The sequence below is a fragment of the Paralichthys olivaceus genome, chromosome 8 (assembly GCF_024713975.1).
Source record: "Paralichthys olivaceus isolate ysfri-2021 chromosome 8, ASM2471397v2, whole genome shotgun sequence".
Lineage (NCBI taxonomy): Eukaryota > Metazoa > Chordata > Actinopteri > Pleuronectiformes > Paralichthyidae > Paralichthys > Paralichthys olivaceus.
This window is the reverse complement of record NC_091100.1, coordinates 17,216,884-17,229,064: the sequence shown is the minus strand read 5'-3', so window position 1 is coordinate 17,229,064 and position 12,181 is coordinate 17,216,884. Positions and strand designations below refer to the sequence as shown.

At 41.0% G+C, this 12,181-nt stretch overlaps 1 protein-coding gene across 3 annotated transcripts in view; it reads right to left on the bottom strand.

Annotated features, from left to right (window-relative positions):
- tdrd7a (tudor domain containing 7 a) overlaps window positions 1–12,181 on the bottom strand; it is a 28,670-nt gene that overhangs the window by 5,536 nt on the left and 10,953 nt on the right. Inside the window, exons 1-14 of one of the 3 annotated variants that reach the window (XM_020084487.2) lie at window positions 12,049–12,174; window positions 10,706–10,924; window positions 9,840–9,984; window positions 9,560–9,677; window positions 9,248–9,340; window positions 8,920–8,957; window positions 8,641–8,681; window positions 7,708–7,878; window positions 6,374–7,069; window positions 6,049–6,242; window positions 1,123–1,315; window positions 909–1,020; window positions 503–714; window positions 96–230 (exon numbers count right to left, since the gene is read on the bottom strand). In XM_020084487.2, coding sequence (XP_019940046.2) covers window positions 96–230; window positions 503–714; window positions 909–1,020; window positions 1,123–1,315; window positions 6,049–6,242; window positions 6,374–7,069; window positions 7,708–7,878; window positions 8,641–8,681; window positions 8,920–8,957; window positions 9,248–9,340; window positions 9,560–9,677; window positions 9,840–9,984; window positions 10,706–10,909 — 2,352 coding nt within the window. In that variant the 5' untranslated portion in view covers window positions 10,910–10,924; window positions 12,049–12,174. Of the gene's footprint in view, window positions 1–95; window positions 231–502; window positions 715–908; window positions 1,021–1,122; window positions 1,316–6,048; window positions 6,243–6,373; window positions 7,070–7,707; window positions 7,879–8,640; window positions 8,682–8,919; window positions 8,958–9,247; window positions 9,341–9,559; window positions 9,678–9,839; window positions 9,985–10,705; window positions 10,925–11,720; window positions 12,175–12,181 lie in introns of those variants that run through there. The other 2 variants (XM_020084485.2, XM_069530601.1) reach the window with 2 other exon arrangements.

Here is a 12,181-nt window from a genome sequence, read left to right as displayed (position 1 = left end):
AGACTGCAGCTACTATACTGTCACTTTAAATGCTCTCCAACACTGTAGAACAGGTGCAGGAGCAAACTGAGATATTTGTGTACTGTGACGTCTACCTGGTGGAGGAAGAAGGCCTCCGTTTTTTCCAGTAACTTGTTAAGTTTTGCTGTTCCTCTGGACGGCAGCTGGCAGTAGATGATGCCATCTGGACTCACTTTTGTGACGCACACGTCCTGGTGGATAGCTTTCAACTACAGGCAACACAAAGAGTAGAGTTAGATAATACAGGAGGGGATTGACAACACAGTCGTGTGTCACTGAGGACTTACAAGTTATTGGTTTAATTCAAAATCAATGAAAAAATGCAGAGTTCTTACAACACATCATTGACTACTATAGCATAAGACCAAACAATAATATAAACCACCACTTGCTGGGTTTGGGTGTACTTCAATGTACAACAAAAACAAGGGAAGCTTTAGTTCAGCGTTACTACACATGTGATTAACTTCATTTAACTTACAAACAGAGGGTTGTTCATGGTATTGTCCTGCAGGCTCTTGAGGCAGGTGGAGTTAATGTTAATGTCATCATCCTGTGATGTGTCGTACAACACTGCCAAAGGCACCTCAATCTGCTGACATGGCTCCAATGTCTCCATGAGCAAGATCTTCCCAACTGCCAACTTATCCAGGGAGGACTGGACCAGTGGGTGGGAGCTGAGAGTCTCTAAACCTGATCAAAGGTAAAGAAAAGGGAGATAAAGGGAAATCAATTCAGGGCTTAATAACTGTATTGATCATTGATCTGTATTGACCAATGTAAATGTTTTGTTCTTCATTAAGAGAAAGGGTTCTGCTGTGATATCTTCAGGGCTCTCACCAACATCAGACAAATAAAAGTCTTGAAGTAAATTTTCTTGCATGTACCTGCCAGTCTCACATTAGTGGCCTGGAAGGGCAGAGAGAGGAAATCCTGGTGCAGCTCCAACAGATTACTCCCACTCGTCTCCACGGAGACGCCATAGTCAACATAGTACACCTGACAGGCAGACACACACACAAGAGCTCTTTTGATACAGAAACACTGAGCCGAGCTGTAGCTACAGAATGCCTTCATCCAACAAACAGAAGGATTAGTTACCTTGAACTTGTTAGGGCCCATAACCTCTGTGACCTGAGCTCTGGCCAGTTCGTCTCCATCTTCTCCTCTGACTGCTAACAGCTGACCAACAAGAGGGTTAGACAGAGGGCAGTGGGTGAAGCTTTGGCTGTAGAAAGAAAACATTGCATCCTCCATGGCTTCCTGGGCATTGGAGTAGTTCTCGCCTACATACCTGAACAGACAGAATAAATGTTTTTGACATTGCTTTTACAAAATAATGGCTTGTGTTTGTTTTTACATTGTTACTGCAACAAGCTAATTACATGTGTCTGTATATCCTAGTGAACCTGATAGTGTTGGTAAATGTGTAGAAATAATAAGATTAAAAATGCCAGAAATATTGTGAATTATTTTAAATATAAATGCAATAATTTGGCATAATACCAGGGCTGCCGCTCCCACCATGCTCACGGTGCCAAGTGCCGAAGGGTGCAGCATGATTGTGATTATCATCACAACCCATCACTACCCCACTGATCTGAGCTCACTTTACACTTTAGTAACAAACAAGTATTTAAACACATTGAAAAAAATGACGAGTGCCATTGTTCCCCTTTGCGGGAGTGTGCCTTCATTCAAACAAGGCCTGAGCGACATAACTATGCTTTGATTTCACCATAGTGAATGAAAAATAGCAACAATTGGGTTGTTTAATTCATTGTTATGTGTCTTTATCAGCAAGGTTGTGTAATGTATCATGGTTCAGCAATTAAAATAAATGTTTGGTGGGGGCGCGGTTTGTGATGCGGAGAGAGTAGGAGTGCAAGAGCAAACACAACACGAACATTTTTGGGATGGTGGAGGTGGACAAAACAACACACAACCAACGAAGGAATGTCATTACGTGACTTCTGGGCATCAACACCCAAGAATATAAGGACTTTGAGATCCAGCACCCGGAAAACTCAGACTCAACTTGCAGCTGATAGCGTAGCGGCTAACATGGCTGACGACGACACAGACACCTTGGTAGCCAAGATAAGTGAGGGGGTGTTTGCAAAGCTAAACTCCTGCTTCGACACAAAACTCGACCAAATACTTAAGTCGGTGAATTCAGTGGGCGAAAAAGTCAAAGTGGTGGAGCAAAGGGTGGTAAACGCCGAGGGAAGAATCTCTGACCTGGAAGACACCCTGTCGCAGCTCCAATCCCACATTGACCAGAGCGAGGCTCGGCTGAGGGACGCCATTAACCGGTTGGAGGATCAAGAAAACAGGTCAAGACGTAATAATCTAAAGATTATCAATCTACCAGAGCGCACTGAAGATGATAACCCCAGGGAGTTTTTCGAGACGTGGCTGCCAAAAATCTCAAATCTTACGGTGAAAAACGACCGGATCAAGATCGACAGGATGCACCGGACACCTGCGCAGCGGCGCGCAGACTCTACCAGACCGCGGATCATACACATCTGTCTCCACAACTTCGTGGATAAACAGAAGATAATGCAAAAGGCACGGAACATGGGCGAGATCGCTGTCTCCGGGAGCCGCATCCATTTCTTCGAAGATTTCTCCTTTACGGTGGAGAAGAGAAGACGCAAGTTCACAGAGGAGAAGAAATCTCTTCAAGCACTGGGGTTCGAGTATCGGATGCTGTTTCCAGCTGCGCTGCGCATCACACACGACAACAAGGTGCAACTTCTCAAAACTGTGGCTGAGGCACATAGGTATATTGAGGAGGTACAGAGAGAAAAGAAATGATGGATAAATGCATTATAATCTACAACCAAGATGCTAACGTTTGATTATAAGGTTTGACAAATCAAAATACTTAATCTCTTTATACTTTTGTGTGGGGATTGGCGGCCTCTTGCTGTCCCAGGGAGGTTGGTATAGCATAATCTGGAGAGCTCTGTTTCATCCTACAAGTAATTTGTTAGGTGCTGAGAAGGGGGAAAGTTAGGTTAGTTACTAAGAAGTCTCACATGTGCCCCATAGTGATGTTAAGTTCACAGCAGGAGTGTTCAGTTTTCTTTGTTATTAACCCTGCTGTTTGTGTTGAGTGTTATTTTTCTCCACCACCACCAGAGAGAGATGTCTGTTTTATCCAGAGAGATCAGGGTCAGATAATTCATATGCTTAGAGTGATACAAGAGGGACGGTGCTCATCAGTGACAGAATAAGGAAAGTATAAATGTCAGACCCAAACTGTGTTAAGTTTTGTACATATAATGTAAAAGGGATTCACCACCCAATCAAGCGAAAAAACTCTTACGTTTCTTAAAAAAGGACATGGTGCAGATTTCCTTTCTTACAGGAAACCCATTTAATAGATAAAGAGCACATTAAGCTAAAACGAGATTGGGTTGGCCAAGTTTATTATTCCTCATTCTCCTCCAATAGCAGAGGAGTTGCGATTTTGATTCACAAGGCTATTCCATTTGTACTTAGCTCATGTAAGAAAGATCCTGAGGGCTGATATATCCTTGTCCATGGTACAATTTACGGTATACATATTACAATGATGAACATATACGCCCCCCAACCCACCTCCTCCTTGGACCAAGGTAGCAACAGAACTGGAGGAGTTTAGATGTTCTGTCACACTGTTGGGTGGCGACTGTAATTGCTGTCAGGATGATAGCAAGGACCGATCCCGAGCAGATAGACACAGAAATAGAAGCTCAGATACCTCCTTAGCTAAAATGCTAAACGACATAAATCTGATTGATATATGGAGAGTTCTGAACCCAACAGCTAGGGACTATACATTTTACTCCAACCCGCACAGGTCCTACTCTCGAATTGACCATTTCTTCATACCACCACATATTACAGGACAGGCGATTTCATGTAATATAGGCTCTATTCATATTAGCGACCATGCGCCGGTTTATTTAGAAATGGCACATCATCTGCCCGAAACTATGTCGTTAGCCAGTATTTGTCTTATCTTGAAAAAAGACAAAGATCCTGAAGATCCGGCGTCATATAGGTCTATATCACTTATAAATGTGGATGCAAAAATGTTCTGCTAAAGTATTGACTTTGAGGCTTGAACCACCAATACAGACTTTGGTAAAACCTGATCCAACGGGTTTCATAAAAGGGAGGACCTCCTCTGATAACATAAGAAGGCTTTTGAATATAATTCAGATGGCCAGCGACGAAAAAATGCATGGCTTGATAGTCTCATTGGATTCTTTAAAGGCTTTCGATAGGATTGAATGGCCCTATCTTTTTTATGCTATGGAAAAATTTTAACTGGGGACAGAATACATTGATTGGGTAAAGCTGCTGTTTCGGTCACACAAAGCAACTGTAACCACTAACTCCTATTGCTCAAGCTCTTTCTCGCTGGGACGTGGGACACCACAGGGTTGTCCTCTGAGTCCCTTATTGTTTGCTCTCGCCATCGAACCCCTAGCTGAGCTAATAAGGTCAACACCAGCAATTAAAGGTTTTCTGGTCGATGGTAAAACACATAAAATTTCTCTGTATGCAGATGACGTACTTCTGTACCTGGTCGACATTGACACTACAATTCCGATTCTACTTGACTGTCTGCAGCAGTTTGGACACGTTTCAGGTTTTAAAGTGAATTTAACTAAAACTGAGGCCATGCCTGTGGCAGGATCTGCCCCACCTGGTGGCTTCCCTTTCCACTGGTCACCTAAGGAGATAACATATCTTGGAATTAAAATTGGCCCCTCCCTTAGAAAATTGATCAAGCTTAATCTTAGCCCAATTATACTGCGCATTAGGGAAGACCTGCACAGATGGGTAACCTTACCTGTGTCTTGGTTGGGTAGGATAAACGTACTTAAAATTAATATTTTACCCAGGTTGTTGTACCCACTTCAAATGCTGCCAAACTCAATTCCTAATAACTTCTTTAGCAACTTGGATAAATTATTTACACAGTTCATATGACAGGGTAAAAGGGTCAGGATGAAAATAGGCAGGCTGCAGAGACATAAAGATAATGGTGGACTGGGGGTCCCGAACATATGCTATTATTATTGGGCAGCTCAAATGAGGTATATATATGAATGGGTAAAACCAGACGTAACTAATACATGGCTTGACATTGAATCCAGAAACTGTGGTATACTGACGTTGAAGGTGTGCCCCTTTGTGAATCATAAAAAAGCAAAACAGGAGGTTCAAAATAATTTCATTGTTTTGAATACATTGGATACATGGAACAAAATTAAGGTTAATTTCAAACTTAAAAAACATTTTTCACTCCTGGCTCCTATATGGAGAAATCTAGATTTTTTTACCCTCATGTCAGGATGCAACATTTAAGGAATGGCAGGAAAAAGGACTGGACCAGCTTGCCAAACTATTTACAGGAGGAATAATGGAGCCATTTGACAGTTTGAAGATTAAATATTCTCTGCGGCAGTCCCATTTCTTCTGATTCCTACAAATTCGTCATTATATAATAGTCATAATGCAAAACTCATCGGAATACTCTTGTATATGGCAAGAAAGACTATTCTCAAGTTTTGGATTCATAAGGACATTCCTACACTGGACGATTGGTACAAGGAGGTAATGAGCATAGTCCCTCTGGAAAAACTGACTTATACCCTTCATGACAACATGGGAGCTTTCGCAAGGGTATGGCAACCTGTTTTAGATGTTGTGGACCCCTCTGGTCTGAGCTTTAATGTTCCTCAATAATTGATGCAACATGGATGTCGCTGACATAGGTTAGAATTGGGTGTCAATCTGGTGGTGTGTTTATGTGTGTGTATGTAAGCTTTCTTTTGTTGTATAAAAAAGTATGGTTCTGCAGGAACTATATGTAAAGGATAATATGTGGACTGCTGAGCCTCAATAAAAAAAGATTTAAAAAAAATAAATAAATAAATGTTTGGTGAGAGAACCATTTGTTTTCTGTGAACCCTATGTTAAAAATTTGAAATGTACCAATAATCAGAATGTGTGCCCTACCTTATAGTTACAGCATTGCTGCTCTTAGCATTAGTAACTAGCACAGAGGGATACTGCTCTGAGGGATGAGGCAGACAGGGAGGAATCTTAGGGCTCAGGACATCGAGACCAGAGGGGAAGGGACAACTGCACTGCTGCTTTGCTTGTCCGTCTGTGGCTTCCATGTCTGTGCTGTCTGAGATATACAGGATGGCCTGGCCAAAGGGAAATATATTAACGATAGACATTATGTATACAAATAATTTCAGGTGACTTCACAATACTGTAAACTCGTAAAATGTGTTAACTCACAGTACATACACAAAGTGCCATCTTATTCACTTACCCTGTTCTTGTCATGTGGTATGGGGTACTCCACAGAGCACATATCCAGGAGAAGAGACAGGTTTTCCAGAACATTCTCAGGAAATGGCGTCTTATATGTCTCCATGAACAGTTTCGGCAAAGCATTGGCCCACAAACCTTGGCTATACTTGGTCAGAAGCTCCTTTATTCTCTGACACACCTCAGCTGACACAGTGTCAGCAGAAGTTGTTGAGAAAGGGGCAGAATCAGAGAAGGTGAGCTTCAAATCGGGTAAAATGTCAGAGCCAGGTGGAGTGTTTTTCTTCTGGGTAGTTGTACTTAAATTATGATTATCTTTATATTCTTTGGCTGCATGACTGGCATGTGGGGGTATTTGGGGAGCAATAGCTGGGTTGTGGACAGGGCTACGCAATGTGACAGAGGAGAGCTGCTTACCTGAAGAGGCAGCAGCAGGTTGGGCAGGAAAAATGAAAGTGGGCTGAGCCAAATGGATTTTGGGAGAAAGTCTAGGTTTAGGAACAGGGAAAGGGGAGAGAGGGGCGGGTTCTTCAGGTGTTGAGGGACATGGAGAATTTTGTGTGGTGCTTACTCCTGAGTTGGTGGGAGATGTTAGAGGGGAGTTGTTGCCGATACTTTGAGGGACAGCAGAGAGCTTTTGAAGCAGTGGGGGGTAGACCAGCCTGTCAACTCGGTTATTGCAGGATGTTTGCTCCACCTGTGAAGAACACATAAGTGAAGAGGAGGGAAAGAAGAAAAGATTCTGACTTATAAATACCTGAAGAGGTTGTGAAGAATATAATTTTGTGGGACAAAATATAAACTATTTCTGAATCTTCAAACTGTGTCCACAAGTTGGGGCAACCATAAATGTTGTCTCAAGTTTACAAATATGTAGACAGAATAAAACATTAATTCAAGACCTAAAGTATTAAACATGCTTATCAGACAAATACAAAAAAGTGATGGAACCTGGTTTCTTAAAATTGGATTTGATTGCAATGCATCACAGTAACCACTTCTTCAAAAAAAAAGAAAAGAAAAGGATACTCAAATGAACAGACTCTTAATGAACTGAGCAGAATTATGAATAATAATACATTTTATTTATAGGTGCCTTTCAGCGCCTTCAATGTCACCTTACATGGCAGATAAAAAACACAACAACATAAGAAACCATATAGCAAAAACGTTTAAATCATTTTAAAAAAATAAAATGGTGAATAAAAAATGGAAGACAATCAAACTGAAAAAGCCTGTTTAAAGAGATGAGTTTTTACATGTGATTTAAAAATGGAGAGTCGGTGTTGCGAATGTCTGGTGGGGGGGCCTAATGCTGATGCGTTATTGTCTCACCATACAGATGTGTTTCCAGTTCTCCAGATCTTTGAGCATCTGAGGGTGAAGTTCCTGACCGAACATTTTACTGTAGACCTCTGATATCTTTGACATCCACAGTCCATAGCAGTACTTCTTCAGAAGCTGAGTTATTCTGCTCTGTATCAGCTCCACATCATACAGGCTGGACTGCATGGACAGAGTTCATGATTCATCTCTACAAGCATATCCACATGTTCTTTTTGCTTAGTGTAGTTTTTTATGCAAAAAATAAAAGAAGAACACACAGTAAACCAATGGGCGAAAGAAATTCCTGAATAGTGTTGGGCATCATTTGTGTTTATGCCAATACTGGTGCTAACTTAATACTTTTAAAAACAGTGCCAGTTTATAACAGTGCCAGATATTTAGAAAAGCAATGCATGTCTCTATGTATTTTCACGTGAAATACAGAAACATGTCCAACGTTTTATTTGAAGTATTTTGTTGTTGTCGATTGAAGTTTGAGGTAGCTACATGCTAGCTGCAGGCTAACCTTATGTGAGAGTGTGTTGGCACAACAGTGAAATATTACCAAGACACACAGTGATGTTTATGTTGCCTGTAAGCAGAGCGACTATTTTTAGTGCAGAATTTGGGCACTGAAATGCAGCAGAGAAATCTGCATTGTGATTCATTCCGGTCCATATCGGCCATGTAGGTACCAGTGCCTGACTGGCACCAGATTTCTGTACCCAACCTCATTCATTAATAGTTTATGGAAAACATCTTCTGTGAGCTAACTCAATGGGGTGGGGTTACATACATAAACAGAGAATTGATACATTTTCTTATTAATTTAAATGTTTAAAGAAACTTTTGGCTGCTTGCTTAATATTTAATTTTTTTCCTCCTAGGCTGTAAAGTCATATCCATGAAAGACAGAGCAGAGATACAGATTGTTTTCTGTACCTTGGATTTATTTGGTCTGGAACCTTGTTCAGGGGGCTTCTCTGTGGAAAAACAGTGCAAATGAAGAAAGGAAATTAAACATTAAGATATGCAACAGGGTAATTTTCCTTGTTCTTAATCAGATTTTTTATTTTTAAGAGTTAAATGTTGATATTATACACTGCTCTGCAATTCATTCCCCAGAGACATGTGGAAAATATGTCAGCCCTGTACAAACTCACAGACATAAAAAAAATATGTGAAATAACTGAGGATCTTAACCACAAGGGTCTGACATACCTTTAGTTTTCTGGCAGTTTGAAAAGCTCTTCTCTTTCCTGTTGACAACAAAGCAGTGTTTTCAGCATTTTGCTTTTCATAGCAACACTTTAATTCATGGTGTATTGCAATATAATATAAATATACGTCTTGATATAATAGCCCACATGGACAAATATGTTCAGACTCAGCTGTGAATTGTTTTGAGAGTGACACAAGGGGAGACTGAAATAACATGCGATGGGCACACAAAAATAATTGTCCATGGTAATATTGTAGCATTAAGTACTGTTTCATTAAGGGAGTTAGCATGGTAACTAGTCAGGTTTGTCCACATGTGTATGTTCACCTGTCAGGCCGGACATACTGTCTCACAGTGGGTTGAGGAGCCGGTTGCCTGTGTTGGACAGGTGTGACGGAGCTTAACCTTTGGTCTAGCTGCCTGACGTTTGGACACAACACAAGAAAAACTTTGCATTTTTGTATAAGAATAAGGTCTAGAGAAAGCATATATAGAATGATAAATAAAAAATACTCCATCACAGGATATTTTGGACAATCAATCACAGATTTCTGGCATGCTGATGTCCAACCACGCTTTAGGTGAAGCCAAAGCTCATCATGTCTTGAGAAATCTTTAATGTTGATATTGTCTTCCTACCTGTAGTCTCCTGATGCACTGAAGCCTCTGAAGCCACCGTGAGCCCGAGAACGACTTGCTGGCCAGTTAGAAGAAGCACCACCACCTGAGGGCTGGCGGAGGGAGGACCTTGGCCTCACTGAGCGTATGGAAAGAGGGATGACAGGCCAGGTTAGCATTAAGAAGGAAGTAGGATACAGAGTTTTGTTTGATGAATGATGTGAAAACTTCTTTAAAGGTTTATGTGCCCGCCTCTTATTTTCAAATAATATGTTTTTATAAAGTAACAAGTGTCTCCTACAGTTGAACATGAGGGGGTTGGAGGGTTTGAATCTCATCTTGCAGTTGACGACTTGGGAGTGGCCGGATTTCTTGGAGCTCCTCTGCCTGGCCACCAGCTCAGCAATGTGGGCTGTTTCTCTACACACTGTGGCAAAGCATTTCAGCTGCAAAGTAGAGTCATTCATTACACTTACAGACACATGCATTCCCATGAGAGTCAGAACACTGCTTAGGATTTAGCTAAATCTGCTGAGGTGTTCCCATAATAGTGTTGGAAAATGGAAATGCCTCTAATATAAAATGCTGGGTCAGGCATTGACGAGTATGCAAATCTATGTATTGGAAGTATATAAGTTTGACCCAGATAAAACTGCAAATTTCTCAGCTGCACTGTACTGCCACTATCAAGTACAGCTTTTAGAGCAGCAAAGAAGAAGAGATTTCTGTGAGGATGGCGCTAGCAAGAGCTAGCTAACATAACAGCAATTTGGCTATATTTCATGTTGGAAAACTGCAAAGTGTATTGTATATAAGATTTCAGCATCGGCAAGCAACACTTCATTGCTAATTACAACACAAGCCATACAACAATGATAGCAGTAATCACTTCCATACAGGGTTAGTTGCCTACAGCTATTAAAATACATTATACTGTTTAGTTTTAAAAATGCACTGGTATCAGATCCGTACGCAGAGTCCAGGTATCTGAATCAGTTTCAGGAAGGGGAAAGCGGTATCCGAACATTTCTATAAATTTGAGCATGAAACAACTTTTGCTCCATTTTGTGCTGATGCTAGCTCAACTAATTAAGCATTGCAAGGGAGCAAACATATTATTCAAACCAGTGGCCGTAAGCTTAGTTGAATGATAAAAGCAGCACCTACCTCACCCATGCAGTACTCCAACTGTACCACAGAGGGGATACTTCTGAGGAAATCCTCCAGTTCAGAGTAGCCCAGCTTCTTCAACGGGATGTTGTGTCCACACAGTGACCGGTACTCTGACTGGAGCCTGTTGATAGAAACACCACCTTTGCTGGACTGAAGAACAGACCGCAACATTTTGTGGATCGCGTCACTGTCCGACATCCTGGCAGATACACACTGAAAAAGAAACAAATATTAAAATCATCAGAAGTGCATAAGAGACACCTGAGGCAACGTGAACCATAATTGTGTTTGCAAAACGTTATACTGTTTTGACATTGGGTTCTGTTGTATTTCAGTCAGACCTCCAATCTGTGGATTTTCATTTTATCAATTATTTATTTAGAGATGATAAAAATAAAGATTGTAGATCACCAAGCACATTGTATGCTTCCTTTAGAGAAGAGGAAATAATCACAACGAACGGAAGCAAAGAAAAAATGTGTACACACAATTTCTAGTAAAGCCTTATTTCAGAATTGTAACTACAATCATCACACTTTGGAAATACACAGGACTTTTGTTCAAGTACTTCCAAAAAGCAAGGACTACTTTGTGTATCCACATATCTACATATACATCTATTAAAACTACATACACACACATATATATATTTAAATATATTTAATAATATATCAACTCAATTCATTAAGGCTGTTCTGTAAATTTAGAAGATACCAAACACAATAAGAGCACCAGTGAAGGGTTTCCACTCCAGAGCTGATTTACAGTCTGGAAAGGTCAACTCATAAAACTTACAGCTGAACATAGATTACTACATTTAAAAACATGAGAGAATCATGCAAACAACAGACTTACTAACTTAATAGTTTCGCCTGCCTATCATGTGAAAGTTCGATTTCAAGTTATCGGAAGAACACGCGTAGAAAATAGTCCTGACGACCAAGATTATACAACAATAAACTCATTCATTTGTAACAGGAGACGGTCGGCTAGCTTTAAAAACACTTACCTGAGGTGCAGGTGTAGTTTCTGTGTTGAGTTGAACTCAAACCTCAGCCGCTCCACTGAGGGAACCTGCAGACACGTGACGTCTCACCGCTGTCTCGTCTCCTGGGTGTTTTCCAGGTGGAGGAACAATGCTAACAAGGAGCTAATGGCTAACCGTAGCCCGCGGTGCTTGTAGCTAGCGGTCTGTAGCTAACGGTAAAATGACGTTTGTTCGTGTCCTCTCACAGTTGAACGTGTAGAAAGAGGTCAACAATGATCCGCGGTGACAAGCGACATTAGCTGGAAGTGTTCTGTTCAGACACATGAAGGTGTTTCAATGTGTCATTTACCTGCGACTTCGACTCGTTCTCCAAAGTTAATCTTCTTCCTTCACAACCACGAGCTCGTTCACGCCCACAAGTTCACAAGGTCACTACCGGTTACTGTGATTGGTTCATCATTTACATTTAGATCAGTTGTATC